This window comes from Malania oleifera, chromosome 9 (genome assembly GCF_029873635.1).
Source record: "Malania oleifera isolate guangnan ecotype guangnan chromosome 9, ASM2987363v1, whole genome shotgun sequence".
NCBI lineage: Eukaryota > Viridiplantae > Streptophyta > Magnoliopsida > Santalales > Ximeniaceae > Malania > Malania oleifera.
This window is the reverse complement of record NC_080425.1, coordinates 25,378,504-25,395,463: the sequence shown is the minus strand read 5'-3', so window position 1 is coordinate 25,395,463 and position 16,960 is coordinate 25,378,504. Positions and strand designations below refer to the sequence as shown.

The window sequence follows — 16,960 nt, the reverse complement described above, 5'->3', positions numbered from 1 at the left end:
GAAATTGCAATTGGCTTAAAAAGTCCTTGTTCATTTTTTCTTTCACCAAATATCTGAGATAGGACATGGCAAGGACTATAGCTGTCTTAATAAAGAAAGAAAAAAGCAAGTATGATGGGTTCAAGAGCCTCCATGATGGGACTGCATGATCCCTTTTTTCTTTTTCTTTCTCATCAATGGAATTTAAGCATAAAGACTATTATGGAAGGCCAATTTGTGTATAAATTTCAAAGTTGCAACATGTTTCTCAAAGATAAGAATTTATACAAACTATGCTGACCTGTAACCTGCAGATTTGTCTCCCCAAATTTAAGAGCACTTGGAGGTATTGCAGGCGCTGTCATGCTATCAGTTCAAAAAGAAAAAGGAAAAGAAAAAAAACATTTTAATATTTGAACAAAAACGAATTTTAAACACTGATTATCCAAGACAATATAATCCACAAATGAAGTACTAATCGCCAAAGCGCCATACAATTAAGTATTGTCACACCTTGCACTCATGCACAAGTGAGAACAATAAGAAGTGAATCAGGTGGTCAACCACTTTAGGATTCGACTAATGAGATTGGGCATTGTGGCATGTCCCAGGAAGTGGGAAAGAAGATCACATCAAGCTTGAAAAAAGAGGAAGAATCTGGGGAAATCACACCTTGGCAGCGTAAAGATATCAGAGTGATCCACTGGATAAATGCATGCGCAAAGAATGGTCAACAATCCTGGAGAATTGACCAACCAATATTATGGATAACTGGAATCTCACATCAATCCTGGGAAGAGAAGTAATAGGATTCAAAAGTGGTTACTTGGATAATTATGAATAACTAGAGCCTAAAATTTGAGTTTAGTGGTAGAGCACTTATTTCGGGATATGCTTGATCTATTCAGGGACCATCATCATGAAAATATGGTATCACAGCCAACTCTTAACTAGCAGACTCCAGCTTAGGGACGGGTTGATGAAACTTGAACGGACAGAAGTGAGATGTATCATTTGGCTTTCTGGGATTCCAAGTGAGACTGGACCTTGTTATATGCCTTAGGAGTCAAGAGCGAAGACTGCGATCTTGTGTAAGCAGGAGCTTGAAGGGAGCAGGAAAAATTTCGGAAAATCAAGAGCTAGAGAATAAAGAACTTAGAGAGCACAATAGAATAAGTACGCGTGCACAGATTGATCAACAAATCCTGGAGGATCAATTGCTCATGCACAGGATTAGAATCCCAGGTTGACCATGGAGAGAAAATTGAAGCATTCATATCTAGTTTCTTGGATTTGTGCAAATAAATTGAGCTAAAGCTTTTAGCTTGATGGTTGAGATTAGCTTCACATAATTTAAGCTCTTTCAGGCCCAGGGTTGCCAGGTACAATGCTCCCAAAACAGGTGAAAGACTGGTACTAGCAAGTCAAATTCTGAAACTGAATGGAAGATTGCATAAAGTAGACAACATAATGCCCTTGCTGGCCAAAAATATGTAGGGAAAAAAAAGGGAGACACAAAGAAAAAGAGATTTCAGGAATGACCAGCAACAACTTGAAAAAAATGGTTAAACTTGAAAAAATGTTAAGTTACTTCCCATAACTCTGCTAACATACCCAGTTGTTGGGGTCACTATGATATCAACCTTCTTGAAAATCTCCATGTGGTAGTACATTAATCTTCTCCTGCACCAGATCAGATCTCATCAAGAAATGTGCACTGTTAACATTATCACATGCTGTGTGATATCAAGCTAATCAATGCTTTCCCATACAAAAGATCTTGAGGAAGAAATACAAATTTTTAGCTGAGAATCATTGAGCTGAAGTCGTCAGTGTGATGTGATAAGCTAAGCAGTATTTTCAGGCAGAGTTTCAATTAAAATCAAGCATGATGTTGAATTGACTGCAACATACCAACCTAAAAACAAAATTTGTGATGATTGATGACTGCCCAAGTTTGTCAATGGCGCAGACAAAGGACACTTCTAGGCTCCTAGCTATCATGCATCATGCAATAAGAGAATAAATCTGATCTTTCTGAAAGTGGTGAAATTTTTTAAAGGAAAATAAGCTACGATCCTTTTACTGGTTACATTATGTTAACACCTATGTTAGTGAGTGTTAAGTAGCAAGGTGTAATGGTCTTGGGCCAAACTCTGGTGAGGTAGTGTCCGTTTTAGCCCACTAGCCTCATGGATTTGTCCTATAAAAGGCGCCTCTCCCTAGTACACATTCGATGTGAGACCGTGACAAGCTCTCCCTTCCGATCTCTAGCATCCTCGTGAGTGGCTTACACTTCTGTGTAGGATCCACTCACATGATACTAATAATAGTACCCCTAGGGTGGGTCTACTGACATGATAGTACCCACAGGGTGGCTCTGGTACCAGCTGTAATGGTCCTAGGCTCAACTTTAGTGAGGTATTGTCTGCTTTGGCACACTAGCCTCACGGGTTTGTCATATAAAAGGCACCTCACATAATTGGAATCCAAACCATCCTTATAAGCCCAAGCTCCCTAGTACACATCCGATGTGGGACCGTGACACAAGGGTATGATGGTCATTATGATGTACGTGAGATATATTAGAAAGAGAAAGAGAGAGAGACCTATCACAGTGTTAGGTTTTCCATTTTACCAAACTCTGTTAACATGACATCAAAGCATATCCTTGAGACCTAAAACTACAAAGAGCCACCATCACCACTAAACAAAACCCTAAAGGCCTCAGCCCTATGTCTGTCTATCACCCTAGGAGGCTGTTCACATCAGCACAGAACCAAATCACCTCCAGAAGTCACTAGAAAATTTCCAGATGGCACTGCCACATCAAAACAACAACATCCCTTCGACTTTTTGGAAAACCAACACAACATGTGTTCACAAACATTTCCGATCTACAAACCCCTTAAAGATCATTGCCAGTGGTGCTCACCACGCGTCCTCAGTCCCTGATTGCAGGCTGACTGCCCTGACAACATGCACCGGGTATGTGAGGCTTCAAAGAAGCCTGTTTTTGCTCCAATTTGATTGTTCATGGCTCGAATCTTCTTGTAGACCATGCTATCAAGTCAGCTGCTACAGTTTTTTACCCTTAAGTTCCAGTTTTTTTGGTTGTTTCCTTGCAGTCAGATCAGGTGCAATCTATTAGTCAGTGTCTGGTACCCTCAATGTCTGTTTGTTGGTGGTAGCTGAAGCCTTTGGTGCACGAGTAGTTGCTATGTCATTGTGTCTGTGATTCAATCTGCAGGTTTGATTGTTTGTCTTGTTTGTTGTTGGTCTTGTTTTTCATTCATTGGGATGGAGTCCATGAATCGAAAAAGTTTTATTGCCTCATAATTGCCATAAATTGCAACTAAGAAATTGATTAGGATTAAGTATTAGCAGTGTTCTAAGGCTATCAAGATCTATTTGACAGAATTAGGCAAGTCTGAACACCTATTTGAGTCGATATCAGTGACGAAAAGCGGAAGGAGATATGGATTCAAGAAGATGTGCTGATTGTCACAGTGCTGTGAAACTCGTGGAATCCTAGATTGCAGAGACATGTATGCATCTTGATGTGTGTAAGGAGATTTGGGACCATGCCAAGATCATGGTCTTATATTTCTATGAAATTGTCAAATTTTTCGTTGAAACTTTCGCTTTTCATCACCCTCGAAATCGAAATGGTAATTGATTTCTTTCTTGCAGAATTTCCGTGGTAATTTCAACAAATCATCTAAAATTTATTGAAATCTTGAAATTTTTGCAAAACCTGTCAAAATTAAACTATAGAATGAAATTTCCTTGGAATTCAAATGTGAGATTTAGATGCAAAGTGAAATTTCTCTCGGATGTTTCATGAGAGGACAAAGCACTTTGAAGTTGACCATCATTGTGAGGGATGCAGTGTTGAAGAAGGTCATGAATACTCCTTTTGTGAAATCTGCGGATCAATTAGGCAAAGTTTTCTCAAAGCATTTATTTAAGCCTGCCCTGCCTAATGGATGTAACAAGCTGGGTTGTGTGATATTTATATTTCATACAGCTCCAGCTTGAGGGGGAGTGCTAGAAGAGAATATGTTATTTTAACAACTAGGTTGTGTGATGGGGGTATTTTTGTCCTTAAAAACTTTTATTATTATTAATGTATAAGAGGGCAGGCTTGGAGCAGTACGTAAGGCTTTGGGAAACTGCCATCTCTCCTTTTGCTTTCTTCTTCTTTTCTTCTCTTTTTCTCTCCTTTTCTTACCTTCTTCTCTACTCTATCTCTAACTTTACCACAAATTTATTGGTGGCAGGTGGAGGTTGGATAAGATGAAACTAAGAGAGAACATGTTAAAATTTGAATAATACAAGAGCTTTGGGGAAAAATATTAAAAACACGAGTTGGACATTGTTAAAGCCAGGAATGGACACCTGGAAAACACTTGACAGTACACTATAGAGCCCACTCACAGCAAGCAGCTGCATCCTCTTTTACTACTTTCAGCAATAACAATACCAGCAACAACATATAAATGTGTGTTACCATTGCTACAAACCCTGGCTCTAGAGAGAGGGAAGAGAGAGAAAGTGATGGAGGAGAGAAAACTCTGCATAAAATAAAGAAAATTCAGGGAAATTGAGGGAGAAATCAAGAAAAATGCAGAAACTTCAGAGGAGCATCAAAGTATATTGGGGAAGCTAATAATCAAGGTAGAAATTTGTATGTAATTGAATCCTAACAGGGAAGGATTTGTAAATTTTTTTATTTTGTAATTAATATATATAGGAATAGCAGCACATGAATTCTTGGTTTTGATAGCTGTATACATTTTTTAGTAGTTGAGAAATTTGTTTTTTATGGCTATTGGTCTTGCAAGGAAGGTGGTTATTCATTTGATATGACACAACTTTGTGTGTATCTATTGAATTCCCTATTGTTAGATTACCACATTACCTAAAAGCTTAAGTTGTTTGGTCATGGGCCAACAGTGTATGTCAAACCTTAACATTCCCCCACACATGCAATGCAACCTGATAGCACTTGGAGAGATAAACAAACAATAAATAACACCCATTACAAGGAATACAATAATTTTTAAACACCACACAATAAATGTGGGCAATGAGACTAGAACCCAGGACCTCCTGGCAACCATGACTATGATACCAAGTTAGATTACCTCTTTACTAAAAGCTTAAGTTGTTAGGTTGTAGGCCAACAATGTATATTAAGCTTTAACACCTATTATGTGAAATAGCTGGATGTGTTGGTCATGTCTTTTGTTCAAAGATCCAACCTTTTTCAATCATGCACTTGGAGCAATTCATTAGTTGTTGTTGGAAAGTTTCAAATATGTTTAGTCAACTTTCCTATTTTTTCTAAGAGATTCTTGGCTTTAAATGTGTGAATATCCTAGAATATTTAGTTTCCTTAGAAGTTAGCATCCTTGATTCTTTCCTTCTTGGTTCTTTCCTACTATTCTTCTGTTGTACATCTATTTATACAAACCTGTACCTATGTTACGATGAATGAGAATTTTTTTTTTTTTTCCACAAGAAGCTATCTCATTCTAGATGGTATCAGAGCAAGGTCCGGCTCTTGGCCTTGTGTAAACCCTAGTTTCCCCGGGCGGCTCCAATGTGACCCTAATCTCTATAAGGTTTTCTTTTGTTCAACTCTACCCTAATCTTTTTTGTTGCTGTAGCCATAGCTGAAACCAAACCTGAAACCTTACTCTGTCCAAATTACCAATATACGATTGAATGAGGCCAACTTCCTGCGGTGGTCACAATCTGTCAGGATGTATATTCGTGGAAGAGGGAAGATAGGGTACTTGACTGGTGAAGCTAAGGAGCCCGAGAAGACAAACCCATCTTATGCTAAATGTGATGCTGAAAATTCCATGGTGATGGCATGGCTCGTGAATGCTATGGATGAAGAGATTAGTGCTAATTACATGTGCTATTCTACTACAAAGGAACTCTGGGACAATGTGAGTCAGATGTACTCTAACCTTGAGAATTACTCTCAGATTTATGAACTACGGCAGAAGATCAGCAATACTTATCAAGGAGACGGCAATGTAACAAGGTATTTCAATGTTCTTAAGGGCCTATGGCAAGATCTGGATTTATTCAATGATTATGAATGGAAAAATCCTGCTGATTGCAATCACAATAAGAAGATGGTGGAAAATGCAAGAATTTTTAAATTCTTGGCTGGACTTAATGATGAGTTTGATGAAGTAAGGGGAAGAATCCTAGGGAGACAACCTCTACCCCACTCGGGGAAGTATTTTCTGAAGTACGACGAGAAGATTGTCGAAGGAGTGTGATGATGAAGAAAAAGGAGCATGAGACTCTGGAAAATTCTGCTCTACTTGCTACCAATAATCCTGCTCCTCATGCCGCTAGTAACACAAATTTGGCTACTGCCAATATTTCTGCATAGCAGCCTTACTCTAATCAAAGGAGGTTGGAAGGTAAGCCTCGAGTATGGTGTGACTATTGCAATAAGCCACACCACACTTGAGAAAATTGCTGAAAACTCCACGGAAAGCCAGAAAACTAGAAGAGCAACAAATATGGACCCTCTGGTAGCAATCATGCAGTCCCTAAATCCAATGAAGCTAATTTCCTAAGTGCTGAGCAGGTGGATCATCTTCTTCAACTGCTGAATGCAAGTTGCACCCGAAGTCATTAGGCTGAGGGAACTTCTGCCTCTGGTCTTCCTATTGGTTCATTGGCCCAAACAAGTGATAACTCTAGTACCTACCCTTGTTGCTTAAATCTTGCACCATAGATTATTGATTCTGGTGCATCTGATCACATGACCAGTACCTCACAATTGTTTCAATCTTATTCTTCTTGTTCTGGTAATAAAAAGGTTAGAATTGTAGATGGAAGTTTTTCATCCATTGCTGGAACAGGTTCTGTCCAAATTTCTGAAAAAATATAACTCAAATCTGTCCTTCACGTCCCTAAACTTGCTTGTAACCTGTTGTTTGTTAGTAAACTCTCACAGGATTCTAATTGTTGTGTCATTTTCTTTGATTCTCATTGTGAATTTCAGGACCAACTCTCGGGGAGGATGATTGGCAATGCTAGGATGATTGATGGACTCTAATACTTCGATGAGACTTTATTCAACAATAAACAAGCTCAGGGTTTGAGTAGTAGTACTAGTTCTGTTTCTGTACGTTAACAAATAATGCTTTGGCATCTTAGAGTAGGACATCCTAGTTTTCTTTATTTAAGACATTTGTTTCCTAGCTTATTTAAAAAACTGGATTGCTCATTGTGATGTTTGCCATATATCCAAAAGTCACCGAAGCACCTATCAATCAAAAGCTTATCATTCTTCCAAACCTTTTTATTTAATTCATAGTGATGTTTGGGGTCCCTCAAAAATCACTACTACTTCTGGTAAGAAATGGTTTGTTACATTTATTGATGATCATACATGTTTGTGTTGGGTGTGCTTATTGAGTGACAAATCTGAGGTTGAAAAATTTTTTCAGGTTTTTTATATTATGTTTGAAACCCAATTCCAAACGAAAATCAGTATCCTTACAACTGATAATGGTATTGAATATTTTAACAAATGTTTAGGAACATTTCTTTCAACAAAGGGTATTCAACATCAATCTACATGTCGTGACACCCCACAACAAAATGGCATTGCTGAGATAAAAAATCTCCACTTGTTAGAGGTTGCACGAGCCCTAATGTTTTCAATGCAAGTTCCTAAATATCTATGGGGTGATGCTATTTTAACTGCATGTTATCTTATTAATAGGATGCCTACTCGAGTGCTAAAATACATCACTCCCTTAGACTTCCTAAAAAAACTGTTTCCCACATGTCAGATAACATCAGAACTGCTACTAAAAGTGTTTGGATGCACAGTTTTTGTTCATATACCTACCAATCTTCGATCCAAGCTTGATCCTAGGGCAGAAAAATGTGCTTTCCTTGGATATGCTCCTAATAAAAAAGGGTACAAATGTTTTAAACCTCTGACCAGAAAAATTCATATCAGTATGGATGTTGTTTTTATTGAAAACCAGCCCTTTTTTGGCCATAACTATCTTTAGGGGGAGAAAAAGGAAACTGAAGATGAGTTTCGGAAAACCTCTAAGCCTCTTCCAAATGTTTTCCTTGACATTGACATCCACTCTTTAAAGGGTCAGGAAACCAATACTTTAACTGGCGGGATACCGTACCCTAGTGACAGCTTTGAAACTATTAATTACCAAACCAAAGAATTTCAAGCTACACTTGAAACAAACATCGTTGAGATTCTGGATCAGAAACAAGTTTATACAGTTCTAGTCAGATTGTACAAATTATGTCATGCATCAAAGCCCTATTGGGGTTTCAGAAGTTTTGCCTCATAAGCATGAGAAACATTAGTAAATAAAACATGTACAAACGTCACAAAAGCAAAAATTTTAAACTCAAATTGTTCATAATTTTTCTTACCTAAGACGTTGGGCAGCTACGTAGTCAGACGCAGTGAATGTCCGAAAAAGTTCCATATTTGTGCGAACATCATATGTCAATTTCGCACCTTTCCTGTGAAAACAAGCTGGAGAGGTGAGACAAGGGATATGGGAACCTTCCAATTTTCAGTATAATAATAACATCCATGTGAGCTTCCAGTGAGTAATATGAAGCATATTCAACAGTAAGACTAGGTCTAGTTGCTAATGAACTCATGCAAAGGCAAGGACAAGGAAGCATACCCATCGGCATAGTAAGGATTTAAAGAACATAGCGCTTCAGAACCAATTGATACGAGATGAGCAGAGCGCATCTCATGCAGCTCTGGAATAGCAATCTCTACAGTCTTCAACCAGAACAAGTGGAAAAAAAATGCACTTAGTATGTAAAATACAGCATATATGTTTTTGTCTCTGAAAGGTAAAGTATAAAATATATGCCAATCATGAAACCATGCAATTGTAGTTTTTTGTATCCGAATCCTCAAAGAAAATGCTGGTGAAAAAACCAATGGACTTACTTTGCACCCACAGTTTTTTGAGAGAAGATCAAGAACGTCATTACACTTATCAGAGATATCAGTTGAGTATACATCATTAAACCACTGCAGTAGGAAAATTATGTCAAATAATAGTTGAAAGACAATAATATTAATACTCATCCTAATTTAGACAAAAGATAGGATGATCACCTCTGTGTATTTCCCTAGTCGCAGTGAACCCAAAGCATTTGAACTGTCATCTGATGACAACTTGGGCAAAGATGGCAGAGACTACAAAAAAGACAGGATAATAAGTGATAGTGAAACATGTAACAAGAAGATTGCAAACAAAAACTTTGAATGGAATTTGAATGGCGCAATTCCAATTTTCAACTAGACACAAACAACCATTAAGAAACTCACGCTGCAAAGAATTAACAAACATATCAAGTTGCATATGAAGTAGAACATAAAAGGAAGCAGTCTCACAAATAATCATAATAGAAACACTGATTGTAAACATCTTCAGCAATCAATAATCATGCATGACTAAATTACAGTACATAAAATTATGATTTATTTATATCCCAATTACTTTAACAAGAAATGAAAATGAAAGTTGTGCCAGTCTCATTGGAATGGTAAAGTTAGCACCCCTAATTCCTGGAAAATGTCATCCTAAAAAATAAAAAGGAATCTGAAAAACCTTCATAAAAATTAAAATATGTTTAATCCAATCTCATAATAAACAAAGCTCCTCCCCCCCCCCCCCCACCTTCCTTTTTTTTCCTGCAGTGACAACCCCAAGCACGAAGCTCTGTCCCAGCATTACCAGCTACCACCCATTTAATGCCCAGGGAGCGATAAACCAGGTTCCAGAACACTCTGGCCCACTACAATGGGGGATAATGTGGTTAACTGCTTCTCCCAGCCAAAAAAAAAAATCTATTCACTGCACACACACTCCTCTCCATCAAGTTGTCAATAGTTGCAGTTCTCTCCCAAACAGCCTCCCAAGCAAGAGAAACCACCTCTAAAGGGGCTTTGATTTTCAATGCAAATTTCCAAGGAAAAAGGGGCTGCACCCAGCTTCCCCTCTCTTCCTTTTGTCCAGGCAAAGGAAGATTTCACAAAGAATCTGCCAGAGCTCGAATGACTCCAGATAAACTTATCCATACCATTAACTCTGCTATCATACAGCGCCTTTAACAGGTCCTCACATTCCTCCATCTCAGCTTCTCAAAAATTCATTCTGAAATTTAAATCCCATCTGCTGTGATCACCTTCGCTAACATAACAAATGAAGATATAACATCTTTGTCGGAAGCCAACTGGAATAGAATTTGAAACTTCTCTTTTTCCTTTTTATTTTTTTGGAGGGGTTGGTTGGTTTGTAAATCTCCGCATATACATCATGCCACAATTAAACTTGCAGGACTTCGCTAAAACAAAGGCTGCACCAGGAAACAAGTCATTCCATTCATTTCCAATGGATTTCCACAAATCAACCCCATGAGTCTGCGATAACCATACTGTTTAAGCCATGTTAAATCTAAATTACTTTTCATAAATTTGCATTGCTGTTGCTCTGCTTTTGCACATAATGAGTTGATATTAACCATATTCTGAATTAATTATGTTAATTTATATTGGAATTTTAGTTCACATTTATTAGTGGTAGGAGGGGCTTAGATGAAAAGAAATTAAGAAAACCCATGTCAAAGCATAATAACACGGAGTTTGGGCAGAAATAGAAAATAAAAGAAAAGAGGGGCATGGTAAAACCAGGAGGGGACACCAGTTTATGGCAGACAGCTGGCAGCAAGTGGCTGCTGTCCTGGTCCATTTCCAGCCACGCAGTGCAGCAACAAGACAGGATACAATAAAATTTCGACTGCAAACCCTAGTTCTAGAGAGGGAGAGAAGAAGGAAGGGAGAGAAAAATCTTCAGAAAGTCAGGGAAATTCAGGAAAAATCAGGAGAAAATACAGAAAATTCAGAGGAACCTTAAATATTTTGGAGAAGCTGACAATCAAGATAGTTAATTTTCATTTATTCATCTAGGGATTTCGGGCATTCAAGGGAAAAAAAAGGTAGAAACTTGTATAAATTGCATCCTAAAAAGGAAAGATTTTAAGCTTGTTATTTCTAACTGCTAGATATGGCTGCACATATATTCTCCTGATTTTCATGGCTGCATATTTTTGTTTTAGATAGGAAATTTACATATGATGGATATTGACCTTGTAATGATGATAGTTTTACTTGCTATGGCATTGCTTGTGTGTGCATCTATTGAAATAGCTGGCACTGTGTGTGTAGGTTGTGGCTGTATATTGTGGAATTTGAATTTGATCAAGTAGGGATTGTATCTCCCTTGGGTGAAAGGCCCTGAACCTCCAAAGGGTATTTTCCACGTTAAGCGGTGGTTGGCCAAGCTGTAAATTGGCACTTGTTTGAGATGAAAATTTACACTTGTTTGAGACAATGCTACTATGTTGAAATGATGTTGACATATGTGCTATTTGAATGTCTTGTGATGGTAACTCAAGATAAAGAGATTGCTTAGAATCAAGAGTGTGTTCATGCACAATATGATTATGCATGCAGATGAAAAAATCACATCTTAAAATATTGAAATCGTTTACGAATAAGGGAGAATTAAAAATTTCTATCGAGATTTGAGTTCATGGTTGCTCACCCTACTTACTGATGCACCTATTTAGTAATATCTCCCAGAAGATCCTGAAACCCAAATCTGTCTGCACATATCGTCCTCTATGCATTTCTCCTAGCAAGCCCAGTGTCTGGATTCTTTCTCTAACAAGTCTAAGGCTAGCCCTAGGAGGAGGATGATTATCCTGACCCTCAGTTGGCTCATTGTTGGGTGCCTATTCTGCTCTATCATTACATCTAGTTCTGCAACTCCATCCACTGGGTTGGTTGTATCTTGCATATCACAGAATCTTCCAGTCATTCATGCAAGCCTCAAGACTATCCAGCAATCTTTAGAAGCAAATCATCTTGCAGAAAGTCAGTAGATCTTCCCCTAAATGTCTTTCTAATGCAAGCAGACACATTCACCAACCAAAGCTCTACTACCAAATTGACACATGACAAGTAGAGAAAATTGGAGAAACTAACTTAGGGTTAAGGTTGTAAAGGAAATTAGGGAATACGTGGAATTAGGGCTAGAAAATTAGGTATCCCGGTGTAGTTTAATCAAAATACAGGGATAAAAGGTACTGAAGTATTAGCATCAATAGATTGTAGGAATCACTCCTAGGAGAAGAAAATCTCTAACTTTCAATGGTTTAAGGCTTTGCAACAAGCATAGACAATTCTCTATTCAATAATTCTAGACAAGTAACTTAACCCTAACAACACTTAAATCTCGGCATTGAAACTAAACTAATCTTCTTCTTTTTTTATAAACAAAAGAGGCATGTGAGATTGAGAAAGAGAAGTTACATCCTAAGGGGGCAGGATGACCTCAAATAAAAATAAATAATAAATAAATACAATTAACCAATAAAACCCTTTTTCAGTCCCTTTCTGTCATAATTCACCGAGCACTTCAAGTTTGCTAACTCCCTGACCCTTCTTTACTTTTTTTTACCCCCATCATGTGATAACCATACCCCTTAGGCTGCAGTAAATTTAAACTACTTTGATAAATTAGCATTATTTGCTTTGTTTTGCAAAAACAAATTCATACTAGCCATGTTACTCCTTTATTTGAGCTGTGTTAACTAATACTGGAAATTCCATTTGACTTATTAGTGGTAGGAGGGGCTTAGATGAAAGCAAATTAAGAGGGTAAGACATAAATAGCATAAGAGTTGGGGCAGAGAGAGGGAATAAAAATAAAAATAAAATAAAATGGGGCATGCTGAAACCAGGTGTGACGCCTGGCAGCACCACAAACCAGCAGCAGACACCAAGTGCACATATGTCAGCAGTGCAGGACCTGTGTTGCCACCAGCTGCTATGGTCCTGCCATGTGTCCAGCTGCAGTCTTGACATTTCCAGCCCTGCAGAGCAGCCTGAACAAAGAAAAGAATACCACAAACTCTTGCTGAAAACTCTAGTTCTAGAGAGAGAGGTGGGAGAGAAAGGGAGAGATAACTCTGCATAAAATCATGGAAATTCAGAGAAAATCAAGAGAAAATAGACAAAATTCAGAGGGAAACTTAGACTAAGTTGAAGAAGCTGAAAATCAAGGTAGGTGTTCTTAATTTTCATTTATTCACCTAGGGATTTTGGGCATCCAAAGGAAACAAGCGTAGAAACTTGCAAAGTTGAACCTAATAAGGAAGATTTAAGCTTGTTATCTCTAATTGCTTGATACGGCTGCATAATGCATATATGTTTTCTTGGTTATCATCGTTGCATATCTTGTTTAGTTGGGAAATTTTCATGTGAAAGATATTCATCATGTAAGGATGATGGTTTTACTTGCTATGTCAAAGCTTGTGTTTGCATACGTTGAATTGATACTGTGTGAAATAGATGGCACCATGTGTTAACGTGGCTCTGAAATTGTGGAATGTGAGTAAGTAGGGATTGTGCCTCCCTTGGGTGAAAGGCCCTAAACCTCCAGAGGGTATTTCCGCATTAAGCGTGGTTAGCCAAGCTGGAATTTAGCACATTTTAGTATTTCCGCATTAAGCGGTGGTTGGCCAAGCTAGAATTTGCCACTTATTAGCATTTACGCATTAAACGGTGGTCGGCAAAGCTATAATTTGGCACTTGTTTGAGATAAAATGTGCTCTTAGTTGGGATAGCACTGCTATGTTGGGAAAAAATTGTGTAAATGCATGCTGCTTGGATATTTTGTGATGGTCACTTTAGATGAATAGATTGCCTAGAATAAAGAGTGTGTTCATGCATATTGTTTTGAATAAAGAGTGTGTTCATGCACCTTATGATCATGCATACATGTAAGAAACCCTGTATTAAATATTGAAATCCTTATTAGAATAAGGGGGATTTAAGAATGTCTACTGAGCTCGTGGTTGCTCACCCTATTCCTTAATAATTTCAGGTTCAAACTGAAGGAGAGCTCCACTTGTTAGGTTCTCCAAGATACTACCATTTTGACATGTATTGTAGGTTGGCAGGAAGACAATAAGGATACTAAGCATGTGTTCAGTTTTGGCGGTTATGTATGTAGACTAGGGAATGAGAAAAATGTTGTATGTAAAGTGCAGCCCAATGTAAAGAGCTTGTTACTGAATGAAAAACGTTTTTAGTTGCTTATGAAATATATGTCATGTGTTTTCAACAAATGTTCACTCTTAACTGGCTTTTAACTTTGTTCCAAATGATGATTTGTAAAACAAATTCTTGCCTAGGCCTAGCGACCCCATTGGATTTTAGATGGAGTCATGGCCGGTCATGTGCCAAAAACTAGGGACGTGACACATCAAAGCGCACTTCATTTCCTCCATCACACATGTTTAAGAGGCATAAGATCTTGAACTTATAAATCCTTCTTAGGAATCCCCTCTAGTGGTGTAGGCATGGCCCTAAATTTCCAAAAAATTGTCAAAATTTCTTTTGAAATTTCTATTTTCCAAATTCCAACACAATCGAAATCAAAATGGCAATTGATTTCCATCTTGTAGAGTTTCCGTTGGACTTTCAACAAATCATCCGAAATTTATCAAAATCCCAAAATTTTAACTAAACTTGTCAAAATTTTAAAAGAGAGCTGCATTCATTGTCTTAAATTTCCATGAAATTGTCAAAATTTCCGTCGAAATTTTCAATTTCCGTCACCCTCGAAATCGAAATAGCAGTTGATTTCCATCTTACATAATTTCCATTGAAATCTCAACGAATCATCTGAAATTTATTGAAATCTCGAAATTTTAGCAAAACTTGTCAAAATTTTAATTATACAATATGTTTAAGAGGCATAAGATCTTGAACTTATAAATCCTTCTTAGGAATCCCCTCTAGTGGTGTAGGCATGGTCCTAAATTTCCAAAAAATTGTCAAAATTTCTTTTGAAATTTCTATTTTCCAAATTCCAACACAATCGAAATCAAAATGGCAATCGATTTCCATCTTGTAGAGTTTCCGTTGAACTTTCAACAAAACATCCGAAATTTATCAAAATCCCAAAATTTTAGCTAAACTTGTCAAAATTTTAAAAGAGAGCTGCATTTATGGTCTTAAATTTCCATGAAATTGTCGAAATTTCCATCGAAATTTTCGATTTCCGTCACCCTCGAAATCGAAATAGCAGTTGATTTCCATCTTACATAATTTCCATTGAAATCTCAACGAATCATCTGAAATTTATTGAAATCTCGAAATTTTAGCAAAGCTTGTCGAAATTTTAATTATACAATATGTTTAAGAGGCATAAGATCTTGAACTTATAAATCCTTCTTAGGAATCCCCTCTAGTGGTGTAGGCATGGTCCTAAATTTCCAAAAAATTGTCAAATTTCTTTTGAAATTTCTATTTTCCAAATTCCAACACCATCGAAATCAAAATGGCAGTCGATTTCCATCTTGCAGAGTTTCTGTTGGACTTTCAACAAATCATCCGAAATTTATCAAAATCCCAAAATTTTAGCTAAACTTGTCAAAATTTTAAAAGAGAGTTGCATTCATGGTCTTAAATTTCCATGAAATTGTCGAAATTTCCATTGAAATTTTCGATTTCCGTCACCCCAAAATCGAAATAGGCAGTTGATTTCCATCTTAAATAATTTCCATTGAAATCTCAACAAATCATCTGAAATTTATTGAAATCTCGAAATTTTAGCAAAACTTGTCAAAATTTTAATTATACAATGAAATTTTGTCGTAATTCAAATGAGAGATTTAGGAGTGAAGATAAATTTCTCTCTTAATTTATTTTATTTATTTTATCGAAACAAAAGATTATTATAAGTGCTTTTGAAATTATATGAAAAAATAAACTTACAATAACATTTTATTAACCATTCATGTCTAAATTATTATTATTTGTATAATGAATAATATTTAAATGATTTATGAATTTCATTTGTATTAACTGAATATGTTTAGTGCACATTATCTTACAAATATGTTTGATACACATACTATTTTACAAATTTTCCACCTCATACAAAATATAGATGTATTTAATTTGTAATATATTAGTCCTAAAACTTATATCATTATGTTTGTTAACCATTTCTAAAGTTTCATAAAGAATTCCATGCTTTACTACTAATTTCCATTATTTTTTCAAATCAAAATTGAAATTAACATCGAAATCAAAATTTCCATCAAAATTTCCGTTTTATTGGAGCTTCAAAACTTGAATTGAAATCGAAATTTAAGACCTTGGTTGCATTAGGCAGCTGCCAGCCAATGTAAAACTTGTCAGATTTGTGTGATATGAATCTATACTAATTATTTCTTAAGACACCCCCTATAAGCAACAAATTGCAATTCTACCGCTTGGGTGTAGCAAAAAGTGGATAAGGGTGGGCTAGGTCGTCGCCCCGAAGTGACGCACCATGTCAGCGGCCGGTACATTGTCAAATATGTGAGGGTTCCCATATCATTCTAAACGTTGGTGGCTAAAAAAGTTAGTTCATGAGACTAGGATTAGATTAGCAGCTTGGAATATAGGTGCACTTTTGGGTAAAAGCATGGATATAGTGGACATAATGATTAGAAGAAAAATTAATATAATATGCCTAAAGAAACTAAGTGGGTAGCGGAGAAAGCTAGAGAAATCGAAAAATCAAAATTTAAACTTTGGTACACTGGAAAAGAAAAACATAAAAATGGGGTAGGAATCATTATAGACAAAGACCTAATAGATAGTGTTCTAGATGTCAAAAAAGTAGGGTACAGAATCATAAAAATCAATTTGGTCTTAGGCCAAGAGATTATAAATGTCATTAGTGCTTATGCTATTCAAATAGGCTTAAGAAAAAACCTTAAGAGACAATTTTGGAAAGATATAAATATTATTATACAAGAGATATCAGGGATTGAGAAAAGATTCATAGGAGCTTATTTGAATGGA

The 16,960-nt window shown here is 36.8% G+C and overlaps 1 protein-coding gene across 3 annotated transcripts in view; it reads right to left on the bottom strand.

Moving 5' to 3' along the window:
* Positions 1-16,960, bottom strand: part of LOC131163994 (fatty acid amide hydrolase) — a 79,307-nt gene that overhangs the window by 23,701 nt on the left and 38,646 nt on the right. For all 3 annotated transcript variants that reach the window (XM_058120865.1, XM_058120866.1, XM_058120867.1), the window contains exons 13-18: positions 9,146-9,226; positions 8,975-9,058; positions 8,697-8,800; positions 8,434-8,526; positions 1,594-1,662; positions 281-345 (exon numbers count right to left, since the gene is read on the bottom strand). In XM_058120865.1, coding sequence (XP_057976848.1) covers positions 281-345; positions 1,594-1,662; positions 8,434-8,526; positions 8,697-8,800; positions 8,975-9,058; positions 9,146-9,226 — 496 coding nt within the window. The remainder of the gene's footprint in view (positions 1-280; positions 346-1,593; positions 1,663-8,433; positions 8,527-8,696; positions 8,801-8,974; positions 9,059-9,145; positions 9,227-16,960) is intronic.